The sequence below is a fragment of the Aethalodelphis obliquidens genome, unplaced genomic scaffold (genome assembly GCF_003676395.1).
Source record: "Aethalodelphis obliquidens isolate GAN/ISIS:26980383/991018 unplaced genomic scaffold, ASM367639v1 scaffold13, whole genome shotgun sequence".
Classification (NCBI taxonomy): Eukaryota; Metazoa; Chordata; class Mammalia; order Artiodactyla; family Delphinidae; genus Aethalodelphis; species Aethalodelphis obliquidens.
Window position 1 is genome coordinate 20,368,577 of NW_020837957.1, and position 14,905 is coordinate 20,383,481.

Consider the following 14,905-nt stretch of genomic DNA (forward strand, 5'->3'; position numbering starts at 1 on the left):
TTTTTTGTTAAAACAGAGTCCTTGTCTGTATTATTTACAACCCCATTCCCAGTGCTTAACAATAGTGCCTGTCATTTAGTAAATGCTCAAGATCACCTGTGAACAAATAAAAATTTATGAATGCGACTTGTATTTGTTAAATAAGTAAGGTAGGATCACATGCTTGCCTTCTCAGAAACCATACAGAAGGCAAGGGGATGGGAGGGAAGACAATTCCAAGGAGAGTAAACTATTTAACAAACAACATTATAGAACCTCCACTTAGACAAAGCCTGAAAGGTCAAGAGGACAGAATCTAGGAGAGCTGGGTTTCTCTGTGCAGTGATGATTCTGTTGTTCATAAGGTTTATCTGAAATCAGAGTACTGCCAATTAACAAACTAGCTGTCAACATTTTCTGTGAGAACACATAATACTACTAGGGTGAGTTACTAACGCTAATAAAAGAAAAAGTTGGTTTACCGAAGTTTGAGAACAAGCTATGGATTGTGGAAAAGCTGTTTTGCTGGTTTTTGCTTAGAATATACTGTCTTTTTAACTCCCATTCTACAGGTACAGGCAATATAGCATGGCAGTTAAGAAAATGGCTCCAAAGTTGACTTTCTGGCTTTATCCCAGGCTTTGCTACTTGTTAAATGTGCATCCTCAGTCATGTTGCTTAAACTTTGTCTCATTTTTCTAAAATGTAAACTGGCAATAGCAATAATACCTGCTGCAAAAGACTGATGGAAGGACAAAATGAGACTCCATGTATAACTCTTAGCATAGTGCCTAGAACAGAGTAAACCATCAAGAGGGGTTAGCAACTTAACTACTATAGTTATATTTATTCTATTATTCTTCTGGAATTCCACCTCATATGTCTGGTCAGACACAAACATTCAGCTGCCTGGTGGGAGCAGTATTTATTATGAGAGAAAGAAATGGAAGATGAAGTTAACCTCGCTGTTACCAAGAATCCCAACCCAGAACGTATTTGGGGATATCAGAGATGCCACAAGAGGCTGTTCTTAGAAAATTCTATTCAAAATAACAAATGTGTGGTAGCACCACAGTATATGAGGATAAAAAAGAAAAGTCCACATTATATAAATCTTGAGATATTACTGAAATCACCTGAGTAGGAAAAAGAAGTTAAAACCTTGACTAGTAAGTGTCTATGTGAAACAAGATAGGTGGGGAGATGGGGGGGCAGAGTGAGGGGGAATGAATATTTAGACTCTGGATTACAAATCTGTTTTTACTACATAAAAACAGCACAATTTTAGGAATCCAGAGGCAAGATTGCAGGTATATGTGAAATCAGTAATGATACAACCAAATACAAATTCCACTAATCAAATCAAATTCCACTAATGCTTCTGAGAATTTCCAACATTGCTTTGAAAGATGATTTTGTAGATTTGTACCCAAAGTATATAAAAAGCATTCATTAAGGATGATCTTATGAGTGATTAAAGTCATTTTCAACCTCCATGGCCTGCTTTTCTATTGATTTCTTATTTATTCTTGACCAGCACAAAAGCACATATATCTGTTCTTCATAGAAGGTATTGCTGAATGTTAGTTTTCATATGCAGACAGCTACTTTTTAGAGAAATTACCATCAATAAAGTAGTCACCAAAAAAAAGTTCTAAGTTAAATTCATGAAATTAGTAAACTATTAAGATAAAAATTTATTGCACAGTTGCCTTCTTCATCTCCTCTTATTCTCTTTTTATACTATCCTATTGATTCACCTTCAACAGACATCTGTAAGTACATGCAATTCTTAACAAGAAAAAGTACTACTTATCTATTAAGGTCCATGACAAATTTCAATTCTTAAAAGAATTACATAAGTGCAGATAGTTTGACAAGATAATTGTAAGAAGGTACTTGGAAAAGTTAATGTTATTATTTATTAATTGGTTACTTATAGATTTATTAATATACATTTTAACAAATGTAGGCAAGAATGATGCAAAATTTACCCATTTATAGAAATGATCATGCAGTGTATCAGAGCTTAATAGGCCGGCAATTGCTATGTTCAAGTAATATCTGAAAATTATATTTTAAGCTCTGAGGAGTTAATTTCCATACTCTTATTAGTATTAGTCTTAGTTGTATACCTTGTCCTAATTCAATTATGTGGGGAAAGTACCACTTAAAACCAATGTCTGTAAAGCTAATGATATCCATTTTTCTCTCTGACTGATTCTCTCCGTACATTCCTCCCCAAGGCAACACAACAGATTGCACCTTTTCACAAAGACTTCCCTGAACAATCAAACTCATAAGAAGTGAAGAATCTGGTAAAGAAAAAGAATACCAGAGGGCATCTAAAACTTTCTTGGTCTCTCTGAGCTAGTCACCAAATGACCCATTCATTATATCATCCAGGTATCACCAAGTAGATCTTCCATCATTGAGCTACTGTATCAAAATTGCAAATTTTACCACTTTGATGTTTCTGACCCACATGATAGTAAACTATCATTATTAGAATATTTTTTGGAATTTCAAAAAAACTGGCCTTGATAAAGTAAATAGATAAATAAATGGCATTGTTGGAATCAAATTTCTTGTTTGGATGTATCAATATTTAGTCTCTCAGGAAGACATAAAAGAAAGTTAACAAGTTGGTGAGAATCTGACCAAATCCAAATGACAAACTTTAAAATTTGATGGGACCCCTAAATTTTTAAAAATTTTGAATTTGTTGCCAACATTTATAAATCAGGAGACTTAGGGCATCTATTGACCAATTAGAGAATGAGGCACACTGGGCCCAAAATACCACATGGCACCAATAGGCTGGTGCTGAGTGATATCTATCCTCTTTAGACCGCTTACGCTCCTCAAATGACCACCGTTCCCAGCCTGCCCTATTTTCTTCTATCCAGACTACTTAACTCCTTTTTACTTGTCTGACACCTAAGTATCTTCTGGTTTACATTCTGTGAGACAGAAAATAAGATTTTTAAAAAGATTCAAACTAACAAAACACTAAGAAAAGGAATAAATATAATGATGCTGATTTTTTCTCTGATTTTCTCAAGAGAACCAAGTTCAACCAACAATGAACTTTCACATCCATTTTCCACGATATTTTTATTTAAATATATATTACTTGTCCCAGAAGTCAAATTGTATAGCCCTATCATGTTAAGTATTTTCAACATACTCTTCTTAACTATGAATACCATTTTAATATTTCTGCTAGGATTAATAAAAGGGTCTGTTTCACCAAGGTTATCTTCTCATACATGTTTCCTTTTCTCTCTTTACCCTTACCATTTGGAATTTCATCTACTGCCATGGCTTTAATTATCCATTACACCTCATACATACACTTTTAACTGCCTGCTCAACTTTTCTACCTGAGAGAGCATTTCAAGTTTAACATATCGAAAGTAGAATTCATCATAGCCTCATGGACTTTTAGAAAACTGAGTTCAGGTGTCAATGCCTCCAGGAAGTTCTGCTATGCCCATCCACTCAAAGCTACTACATGTGGTCTTCCTCTACGACCCCACAGAATCCAATGTATGCCTCTGTTTTTGTACTTGCTACATTGCATTTCATTAACAATTTATGTGCAAGTGTTTCCTACCAAACTCTTGAGTTTTTTGAGGCTTGGAGCTGTATCTTATAAATCCTCAAATTATCAGCCAGGGACAGGCTTATATTATGGGTTCAATAAATGTTTACTGAATAAATGAATAAATGAACTAGCAAATAAGTGAATAGAACTCTTTTCTCTCATCTGCAAAACTAAGCTCTACATCTTCTCAAAATAAATTCCTTCCTATTCTATTTCAAATAAGGCCACACCCATTCTCCTTATAATTATTCCTCAAAACTGCAGAAGAATATCTGAATACTTCTTCCCCCCTCCCCATTCTAAACATTCAGTTAATCTCAAGGTCTACTTCATTGTCACCTCTTTTATTGTGGTTCAATTCAGGCCATTCTTTTCCCTGAAACTACTCCCAAATGCCCTCCTCTACCTACTTCTGGTCTTCACTCTAACCCATCCTATACCCATTGTCAGATTTATCTTTCAAATGCATGCATGGTCTTTGGCCTTATTAATCTCCTCCCTTAAAAACTGAATGAATCCTTACTGCCTACCAAGTGAAGCCTTGATTTCCAGACCTAAAACTTGGCTCCACATATCTTTCCAGCCATTAAGTCTTCATGTATCTCCCACAAATACGATATGCACCAACCTGGGCCACTTTGAACTATTTTCATACCTCCATGCCTTTACTCATGCTTTTGCCTCCGCTTAGCATTCCCTCTTTCCGATCCTAGCAGTAAAAGTACTACTTATCTATTAAGGTCCATGATAAATTTCACTTTCTTCATAAAAGCACACTTTATCTGCCCAATCTAATGTAATCCGTTTTTTATTTAAAATGGTTGATGATCCTTTCAATTAATATGAGGAAAGACAGTTAAAATTGTGAAATGGTATAATCTTACTGAAATATCACTCCAAAACTTAGCAACATCATGTTGATTTGCTTGTAGAAATTCTGTAAACCATCTGATGGAACGTTTGCTGCCTTTGTTTTCAGTTTCATCCCTTTCAAAATGCTCATTGTGCTTGTTCACAGAGTAGTTTGTCAGATGCATGTATAACTGGGTCTGTAACAAGTCAGAACCAAAGTTGTTATCACCTATGAGACTCTAGAACCATGACGTTTCACAGAAAAGAAAGCATCCGAAGAGGAAAGCCAATTTCAAAGTTTAAAATATACATATTCATAATTTAATGATTATAAAGGTAATTTTCAAAATGCAATGGCACATTTTTCTAAAAAAGGTTGTGAAAGTAGTCACCTTCAAAGTTACTTTGTATATTATTGAAAAGATATCTACCATAGAAAGTATGAAAATAATAAGAATATATAGAGTAATTAAATGAAAATGTGAAACTACATATTGCTAAGCAAGAAAAATGCTGTAACTTTGAAGTCTGTTTTTCTTAGTTGGTTTGTTTTTAATGTTTTTCTAAAATTTTCATCCTAACTTGTTTTGGTAAAGGAATTTTCTGAGAGAGTATTCTATATCTTCTCAAACAAAGATTTAAAAGTAAAAGCTCAAGTAAGTAGCAGAAACCTAGAGGTAGGATACCAACCTCAACCTCTGCCCTCCCATCCTGACTGGAAGATCACTGTAACTTGTTAACAAGACAGAGTGCACTCAGAGTCAGGAGACAGAAGCACCACACGATGCTGTACAAATGTCTAAATGATTAACAGCAAATTTATAGCGCTCCATACTCGAGTTCTTAGGTCTTAGTCTCTCTATATTCTTATGTTTGTTGACAGTGTTATCCTCAAATAAACTTGAAAAAGAATACAAAATTTAAAATTTCTCATAATTGTCAATTAATATACATTAATAGCTCCTTATCAATCTATCATAAACATTCATGAGGTCTGTAAATCCCACCCTCATGATCCTATTCCCAGAAACCACTTTAGATAGCAATGTTGCATCACAATGAATACATACTTTGAGCACATCATTACTATTCTGATTTGTTAATAACCAATGATATTTATATCATATTTTATTTTCACTGCAGTTACTTAAGTCTACAGTATTGAAATCTTTGAAGCAAATATGCAGAACTGATCATATGAGCTACATGTTGTTTATTAATCCATATGCCCACCAGTAATTAAGAATTTTTTTTGTATATTGAACAATATTTAAGGAGTACCCACCACTGGCAGGAATGTGTGCTGTGCACTGTGGACACAAAGATTAATAAGGCAGACATAGTCCCTACCTTCATGAAAATTATCACTTTAAGTGATATTTAAAAGAAAGAGCATAACCTCATACTTGTCTAATTTTAAGTGCTTGATTTAAAGAAAAAAGGAAATTAATCAAACTATAACATTTCTTAGTTTCCAAAATAGAAATTATTTTTGTTTGGAAAATAATTTTTTGAGGAGCTCTCCATTTGGCAGGAATTTCTTAAAATAAATACTAACAGCAGTAATAAAAACTCTAGCTATCCTAGTGGAAACGTGAATAAGAAATGGAACTTTGCATTTTTCTTAAAACATTATTTTTATATGTAGCATTGGAAATTCCACAATTTCACATCTACTTTGACAAAAATCCCCTTCTAAACAGTTCACTGTCAGTTGGACATTTGCCATAAGGAGAAGTAATGGCAGCTCTGAATCAAATAGCAACCTGCAATGCATAAAAAGTATATAACTATTCTCTATCCTATTTTATAGTGTATAGGCTCAAAATAATGAATTGGAATATACAGAACCTTTCAAGGATTGACTGACTGCTACACGGGGTGGCAAAAAAATTTATGTTTATTATATTTCAATTTCTGAAATTCTCTCATGATTTCCTTACATGTAGCTTATCAATATACAGCTCATGACAAAATGCACGCTATTTTAAAAATTGGAAATACGAAGAAGGAAAAAAATATGAAGCAGTCTGCTGTCCAAAAACAACCAATGGGAGCATTTTGGTTTATTTTTTCCACCTTTTTTCTTAAACTTATCTTTTAAATAAGAGTGATCTCACTTTAGATAAAGTTTTGCACTTCACTTTTTAAATTTTTAGTATCTTCATGTAGGAACTCAACCGTGAAATTTTAGAGATATATGAGGAACACTGATGTTTATACAGGAGAACATCATTTTTCATATATGTGAAAACCAAAGCCAGGAGATTATGTGACTCAAGAGCACTTGGCAAAGCGAAACCTAGAGGCCACATTTCCTGACTCCCAATCTTTCAATATGATTTCCTAACCCAGTGTACTTAAGTAAATCACATACATCCAACTTAAGAAATTAGAATAAATCACTTTATCACCTAAATGAGCTTTCAAGTCTTACCCTTTCCTATCTCTTCCTTTACTCTTTCCTCTCAAAACATGACTATCTGCTTTACATATATATAATCCAGTCTTACCCACTCCAACTATTTTAATTATAATCTATAAACTGATAAGCCCCAAATTATGCCTGTAGCTCAGTTCTCTCATCTGAGCTTTAGACCTATACTGTATATCCAAATGCCAATAGTATAGATCCATTTGGAAGTCACACAGGCATCTCAAATCAAACACATCAGCTTTCTGCAAAACTTTAAAAGCTCCTATACTCCCTATCACAGTGAATGTCACCATCCACCCAACTGCTGTGCCAAAACTCTTTTGAGTTTTATCCTTAATTTCTCTCTCTCTTTCCCTTATTCTACAAATCAACTTGTTGGTATATCAGTGTTACCCATGGTATCGTAAATATATCTGAAATCTGTATTCTTATTCGTAGTCCTGCCCTACTATCACTTCAAATTAAGTCATCTTGTCTCTCACATGTGGTTAGACTAGAATACAGCTTCTTGTCTCCCTTACTCTAGTCTCCCCTATCCATCTACAGCCCCATCTCACATTCCCCACACCATAGACCAGGTGACCTTTTTAAGACAACAATCTCATTCCTTCTTTCCCTTGTTTAAAATCTTTCAATGCTTCCCTTCTTCTTAGGTTAAGTTCCAAAATCCTAGCCATGATCTACCAAGATCTGGCCTCTGGGACTCTCCATCCTGATGTCTTAGTCTGTACTTTAGCCATATTGAACGTGTGTGCTCTCTCCAGACGTATCACTCTCCCTCCTACCTCTGGGCCATTCTTCTACCTGGAGTCTTAACCCATCCCACCCCACCTCTAACTTAGCTAACCCCTCACTCTTCAGATTTCACTTTACAAACTCCCTCTCTAACTGTATCTCCAACTGAGTTAGATGTTCCTGCTATGCACTGCCATAGCATTCTCAGTTTCTTAAACCATTACACTTACCACTGGGTATTATAATTGCTTATTTTATTTTCTGCCTCCCCACTAGATTGTTGCTTTTGTGAGATCAAGTACTGTATCTGTCTTGGTCACCATTTTTCCCAAACCAGCACAATGTCTAGAATGCAGTGGAGTTCAAACATTTCTTGGAGCTTGGATGTATCCACACCTTATGAGCTTTGAAGAGATGATTCTTTCTTTTATCTTCCTTCCCTGTAAAAACTTTGACAGTTCCCTTATTCTTCCTTTGCCAGGTTTACAACATTTTTTAGTTAATTGAACGTAGCAACATTTATGATTAGTCATTTAATTTTGGAAAATGACCACTCAATGTAGTCATTTATGTGCATAATATTATAGAACAATAACCAGGCCTTTGACAAAAATGGGAAACAATCCTTAATTAGGTATATTTTTTTACTGTAATTAGTAGATCCAAAAATAGAGGTAGAGGTTAACTAAACTTTGAAGTATGGATAATAAACTACGGTTTGTCTCTCATAAACTATAAATTACATTTATGACTTTCATGATAAATTATGATAATAAATTACAGTTTGACCTTCATAAACTACAGTTATGACTTTCATCAATATGTTATGGTTACACAAAGATAATCTTAATGGAAAAATACTTACAAAAATCTCCACTTAACAGAATTAAAAACGTACTATGAAACTGCCAATTTATGTCTCTACTTCACAATTGATCAACATAAATTTGAAATCTTCTCTTTTGTTCCAACAAAAAATAACTCTACTTTCTGATAACTTTTGCTTTCTCTGTTTCATATACTTTCTCCCACATTCTACATGTTTAAACCATACCTTTCATACAAAGACTGCTCAAATACCACCTCTCCCATGAGAAGCTGAACAAAACCTATTCCTACACTCAATTCTATAACACTTTATCTGTATTTCTCAATTGCATATTATTTTAATTTGTATTTCTGTATCAATCATTTCTATCCAGTACCACTACACACACATATATACTTCGAAATCCATCCTCATGCTCACAGCACCCAGATGGGGTGTATTTTCCTAATTAGCCTACCTGGAGAAGCAGGCACTTTTTTTTCTAATTTTCACAAAGCTGTCTTAAATTAGAGGCAGTCTTATTTATGTATATAATTCTTCTAGACTATAAAAGCCTGAGAGGAGGAACTTTGTTCATTTAACATTTATACACAATAGGTGTTTTAAAAATAGATGTTGAATAAATTAATAAAATCATAGTGTCTGGTATCACTTACCAAATTGGTCTCATTAGGTGGAATGTACTTCTCTGTTCCCATTCGCACAAGTCCATCGTGGTAGAGAAATATTTTTAGTGGATCACACGATGTTACCAGAATATAAATTCGTAAATCAAACTTGTAACCTTCCATTAGGAAAGGCTTTTCAATGTATTCTTGAACAATCAAATGATCCTGAGATGGAAGTTTGTCACCATTTCTTATCAAAGAAATCCTAAATTTAAAGAAAAGGTTAAAAGAATAATTTGTTATGGAGTCAGGATTTTAACAAAGTTATAGGTAATACTCAAGAGGAAAGTGGTCCCATCACACACACACAAAAAAAATACAGCATAAAAATACTGTCAGAAGTAACTTTTTTAGAACCATGGATACTAACCAAGGAACATGTAATAAAAAACAAACAAACAACAACAAAAAAAAACAGCTGAATCTGTGTAAAAGAGATTCCTAGCATTTTAATTTACTCTGGTACCACCCCCAACCCCCAGCTCAGCAGTGGCCTTGAGCAGTAACCTGTGTTCCCAGTACAGGTTCTGGTTCTAGAGGCAGTAGAACAGACCTATTCTTGTGGTTGTTTTGTTTGTCTGTTTGTTTGTCTATTTGTTTAATTCAGTTCTGTGGTTCCCTGGACAATCTCAAAGGTTTTCTTTTATCTTGTCTAACTGCAAACTCTCCCAGTGCTGAGGCAGCTACTTGCGGGGGGGGGGGGGGGGGGGGGTGGTCGGCAGAGACAATATTGAAAACATTTAAAGACAAATGTAGTAGTCCCTGCAACAAATAGCAGTTGGGAAAACCATCAGACTAACTGCAAAGATTGGGGGGAAAGACAGGAATGACAATCTTTGGGGAATAAGGACTTTGAAAAGCTCTCATATATTTCTGGGATTCTAGAAGACCATATGAATGCCCAGGGCTAAGTGCATGCTCAGGAAAGACCTGAGATGGCCCTAAGCTCTTACCTCCAGCTAACCATCAAGTAGGAGGTGAAGGCTAAGGCAGAGTTATAAACTACCTAGCTAAGTGTTGAAGGCATGTTCTAACACACACACACACACACACCCCCCATCTGCAAGGATTGGGGGATATATATGTATATCTATACCTATATCCATATACACACACACACACATATATATATGTGTGTGTGTATATGGATATAGGTATAGATACAGATATTTGGTTCCCAGTGTTTAAGGAAATTTCTGTTCAATTACTAACGGATTGGACAATTACACTGACCACTGATCTAACAGAACAGGAACTTCAGAGGTCACACACAATTAAAAAATACAAACTTTACAAAATTATTTCAGAAAGGTCACTAAACAAATAAACATCAACTAGAACAAATGGTAACAAAAAACCCTGTAGAGGAGGGAGAATCTAATTGTCAGAGTTGCTACATTACAATACACAAAATGTCCAATTTTCAACAAAATATCATGAGTCATTCAAAAAAAAAAAAGTATGACCCATACACAAAAAAAATTCTCAATTAATAGAAACTATACCTGAGGAAACCCAGACATTTGGCTTACTAGACAATAAATTATTTAAATCAACTATTTTAAATTTGTTCAAAGAGCTAAAGGAAATCATGTACAAAGAACTGAAGGAAACCATGGGAATAATATCTCACCAATGCAGAATATCAGTAGAGATAGAAATTACTTTTAAAGGTGGCGGGGTAGGTGGGGGTAACCAAACAAAAATTCTGAAGTTGAAAAGTACAATAACTGAAACAAAAATACATTAGAGGGGCTAAACAGAAGATGTGGGAAGGCAGGGAAAGACTCAGTAAACCTGAAGATAAATCAATTGAGATTAGTCTGAGGAACAGAAAGGAAAAAGAATGAAGAAAAATGAACAGAGCTTAAGAGTCCTGCAAGACAACATCAATAATATCAACACACTAATAATGGGTGTCTCAAAAGAAGAAAAGAGAGAGGGGCAAAAAGACTCTTTGAAGAATTAATGGCTGAGAATCTCCCAATCTGATGAAAAATATTAACCTACAAATCAAGAAGCCTAATAAATTTCAAGTAAGATAAACTCAAAGAGAGCCACACTAAGACATGTTCTAATCAAACTGTCAAAAGCCTAGAGAAAGAGAAAAAAGTAGCAAGACAGGCCACTCATCCCACCCAAGGGATCCTCATTAAGATAAAGAGCTAATTTCTCATCAGAAACAATGGAGGGCAGAACACAGTAAGATGACATATTCAAAGTGCTGATAGAAAAAGAAAAAAAAAAAAACTGTTAACCAAGAAATCTATACCTGACAAAATATTCAAAATTGAAAGAGAAATTAAGACATTACCAGATAAACAAAAACTGAGAGATTTTGTTGCTATTATACCTGGCCTATAAGAAATGCTAAAGACAATCCTTCAGGCTGAAGCAAAGGGACACTAGGCAGTAATTCAAATCTACACAAAGAAATAAAGAGCACCTGTAAAGATTACTACATAGGTAAAAATAAAAGTCACTACTAGTGTAGTTTAGGTTTGTAACTGCTTATTTTTCCTGTATTATTTACAACACAACTGCATAAAACAATTATTATAAATCTATTTTGATGGGTACATAATACATACAGGTGTAATTTGTGACAAAAACATCATAAAGGGGGCAGAAGCAAATAGAAGCAAGTTTTGTTGTTGTTGTTGTTGTTTTTACTGTTAAAAGTAATGATATTAATCCAAACTAGGTTGTTATAAATGGAGATGCTAATTGTAACCCCAAAGCAACCATTTAAAAAATAACTCAAAAAATATATAGTAAAATAAATGACAATGAAATTAAAATGGTACACTAGAAAATACCCATGTAATACACAAGAAGGCAGAAATGGAGAAATTGAGGTATGAAAACTATATAAGACATAAAGAAAACAAATAGCAAAATGCCAAAAGTAAATCTTTCCTTATCAATAATTACATAATAAATAAGAATGGATTAACTCTCCAGTTGAAAGACAAGATTTGGCAGAATGTATAAAAAATATGGCCCAACTACATGCTGTCAACAAGAGCCACACTTTATATTCAAAGACTTAAATAGGCTGAAACTGAACAAATGGAAAAGATATTCCATGCAAACAGTAACCAAGAGAGAACTGAAGTGGCTATACTAGTATCAGACAAAATAGACTTTAAGACAAAAAGTACTGCAACAGACGAAGAAGAACAGTAATATAATAATTTTTAAAAGTCAATGCATCAAGAAGATATAATAATTATAAACATATGCACCTCACAACAGAGCTCCAAAATATATGAAGCAAAAACTGATAGAATTGAAGGCACAGATAGACAGTTCAACAATAGCAGCTGAAGTGTTCAATGCCCCCCACTCTCAATAATGAACAGGACAATTAAACAGAAAACCAGCAAGGAAATAGATATATTCTACAGATGAGAGAGGTGTACTTTACCTATGTACTTCTGCATTGCGTGAGATAAACCATGGCAGCACAGTATGTATAGTATACTTTTTCAGCTATTTTATTACTGTAGTCAATTAATATTATTAACTATTATACTAACATTAAATATATATAAAAATGAATTTTTAACATAATTTTTAACATTAAAATTGAGAAAATGTGAACTTCAATTATCTTCCCCAAAATGTTTACCTTGATACTAACATATAGTGAACCAAATTTACATTAAACAATTAATATACAATTTCCACTAACACTACATGTCGTTTGTCTTTTAAGTCACTAAACCACAGTTTAAAATAATGTCTGATTAAATTATTAAATTATGATTAAAAGTTAAAAGGAAATGTGTTGAACAGTAATTTACCTGGCAGCTATATTTCCAAATATCTTTTTTCCCCACAGCACTCTAAATCAAAGATAAAAATTACTTGTGTTTTTATTAAAAGTAGCTTCAGCCACATTTTCTTTGAAAAAGTAAACAGCAGAAAACTAACATAAGAAAGCAAAAGTAAACAGCAATATTAAGTTGTATAATCTATCCCCAGCTAACAGGTCTAGTTCTCAGCACTTTAACTTAAAATGTGTTCTACTCATCTTCAATCCAATTACCATGGCTACATAAAGAAAAAAATCATTTGTAAAGCAAAGAAAATAGATATTTTGTGCTTAAGATTTTTTTTTTAAGATGAAAACAGTAACACCCTTTCCATTTCATTCACCAACTCAATTTAGCTCTATTGTATCAACTGATTTTCCTCTCCAAGCTTACTCTAAAATTATGATGAATGCAAATTTTATGTTTAAGAAAAAAATTAGAAAATATTTACTTTCTCTATTTTGTAGTCTCCTATCAAAGTCTCACAACCTGTTGATTAAATTTTTAGATTGAATTATTGAAGTCTCCAGGACAGGGTAAAAGGGCTCATTAAATATTTAGTTCCAAAAAAGCAAAAGTTAGAAAGCTATTTTATTTTTTTTTCATATTAGTACTCAACCATGAGCAAATGGTCACACTTATTCTTTCCCCCAATTTTTTAAAATTTTTATGTATTCCATATGAAAAATACCTACCCATGACCCATTGCACCATTAGCTGGTTTTACTATAAAAGTCTTCTGCTTTCTTTTTTTCTTTAATTCTTTCATATAATTCTGAAATTGTGTATATTCAGCAGGGAAGATCCATGTTCGAGGAACAAAGGTATAATCCAGAGGCCGGGACTTGATCATTCTGTAAGTTAGAGATAATATGAAAAGTAATTTCTATTCAAACTTATCTAAACTTTCTTTCTCTGTGCTACTGACATTTACTACAAGGATTTAAATTCCCTCCATTTCTTCATTTATTGATCAATTCATTAATTTTTTAAAATGCCTATTAATCACCTACTATATGTTAGGCACTATTCTAGATACTAGGGATACATTAGTGGAAAAAATAGACAAGAATTTCTGCCCCATGTATTAATTTACATATTAGTAGATCAAACATTTGAGTATATACTACGTGTTGGGCACTGAGGATTAACATGGTCTCTGTTCTAAGGAATTTATATGTAGGCTATTAATTAAATACAGTGTGATAGGTGCAATAAAGCTACATAAGGCAAGGTAACATGTGGAAGGCGGCATTAACTCTGCCTCTGGGATGCGGGTGGTTAGTACGGTTCACAGCCAGGTGCCATTCATATTGCTTCTTAAAAGATGATTTGGAGTTTGCTGGGTCATCCATAGGGAAAAATTTTAGATTGCCTTTTACCCCCGGTGTTTTCTGGAGTTTTACTACTTTTGTGAGAAAACCATTGAAGCCTCTGAGTCAGGTTTTGTTTACATCAACTACATCTACCTATACATGTAGTTTTATGGCTACAATGTATGTCCTGACATTTTTGTATTTGCTATAAATCAGGCTGCCTATTTGGTACATAACTTAGGGATACTGATACAATACTAGGTATAAAATGTTTGCTTTTGATTAATCCAAATGCTAATTATTTGGTACATACTGATTCCCAATAACAATTTTAAAATCCTTAGAAATATTTTAAAATATTACCTATTTAAGAAAATCTGATTGTTTCAAAAAGTCTTCTTTATAAATGTATGCAAGTCTTTTATAGATGAGTAGTTACTGTTTCCAAACGAGATCAGTTAAAACTAAAATGGGACCATAGTATATAATATGCACAGAAGCAGGGCCTATACTGTAAGACTAGGGTGTGGAATATATAAGCTACCTGGCTTCCACAAAAACTGGAAGGTCATACAGTTACATATTTCAAGTGCTCTTTCAAGAGAACCCGATAAAAAAAGTTACGTTTCCTCTATGAGAAGGAAAATAATCACCAACT

General features: G+C 33.7%; 1 protein-coding gene across 2 annotated transcripts in view; it reads right to left on the bottom strand.

Annotated features, from left to right (window-relative positions):
• TTLL7 (tubulin tyrosine ligase like 7) overlaps positions 1 to 14,905 on the bottom strand; it is a 149,992-nt gene that overhangs the window by 71,806 nt on the left and 63,281 nt on the right. Inside the window, exons 6-9 of one of the 2 annotated variants that reach the window (XM_027114170.1) lie at positions 13,627 to 13,785; positions 12,920 to 12,961; positions 9,099 to 9,315; positions 4,474 to 4,638 (exon numbers count right to left, since the gene is read on the bottom strand). In XM_027114170.1, coding sequence (XP_026969971.1) covers positions 4,474 to 4,638; positions 9,099 to 9,315; positions 12,920 to 12,961; positions 13,627 to 13,785 — 583 coding nt within the window. The remainder of the gene's footprint in view (positions 1 to 4,473; positions 4,639 to 9,098; positions 9,316 to 12,919; positions 12,962 to 13,626; positions 13,786 to 14,905) is intronic. The other variant, XM_027114171.1, reaches the window with a different exon arrangement.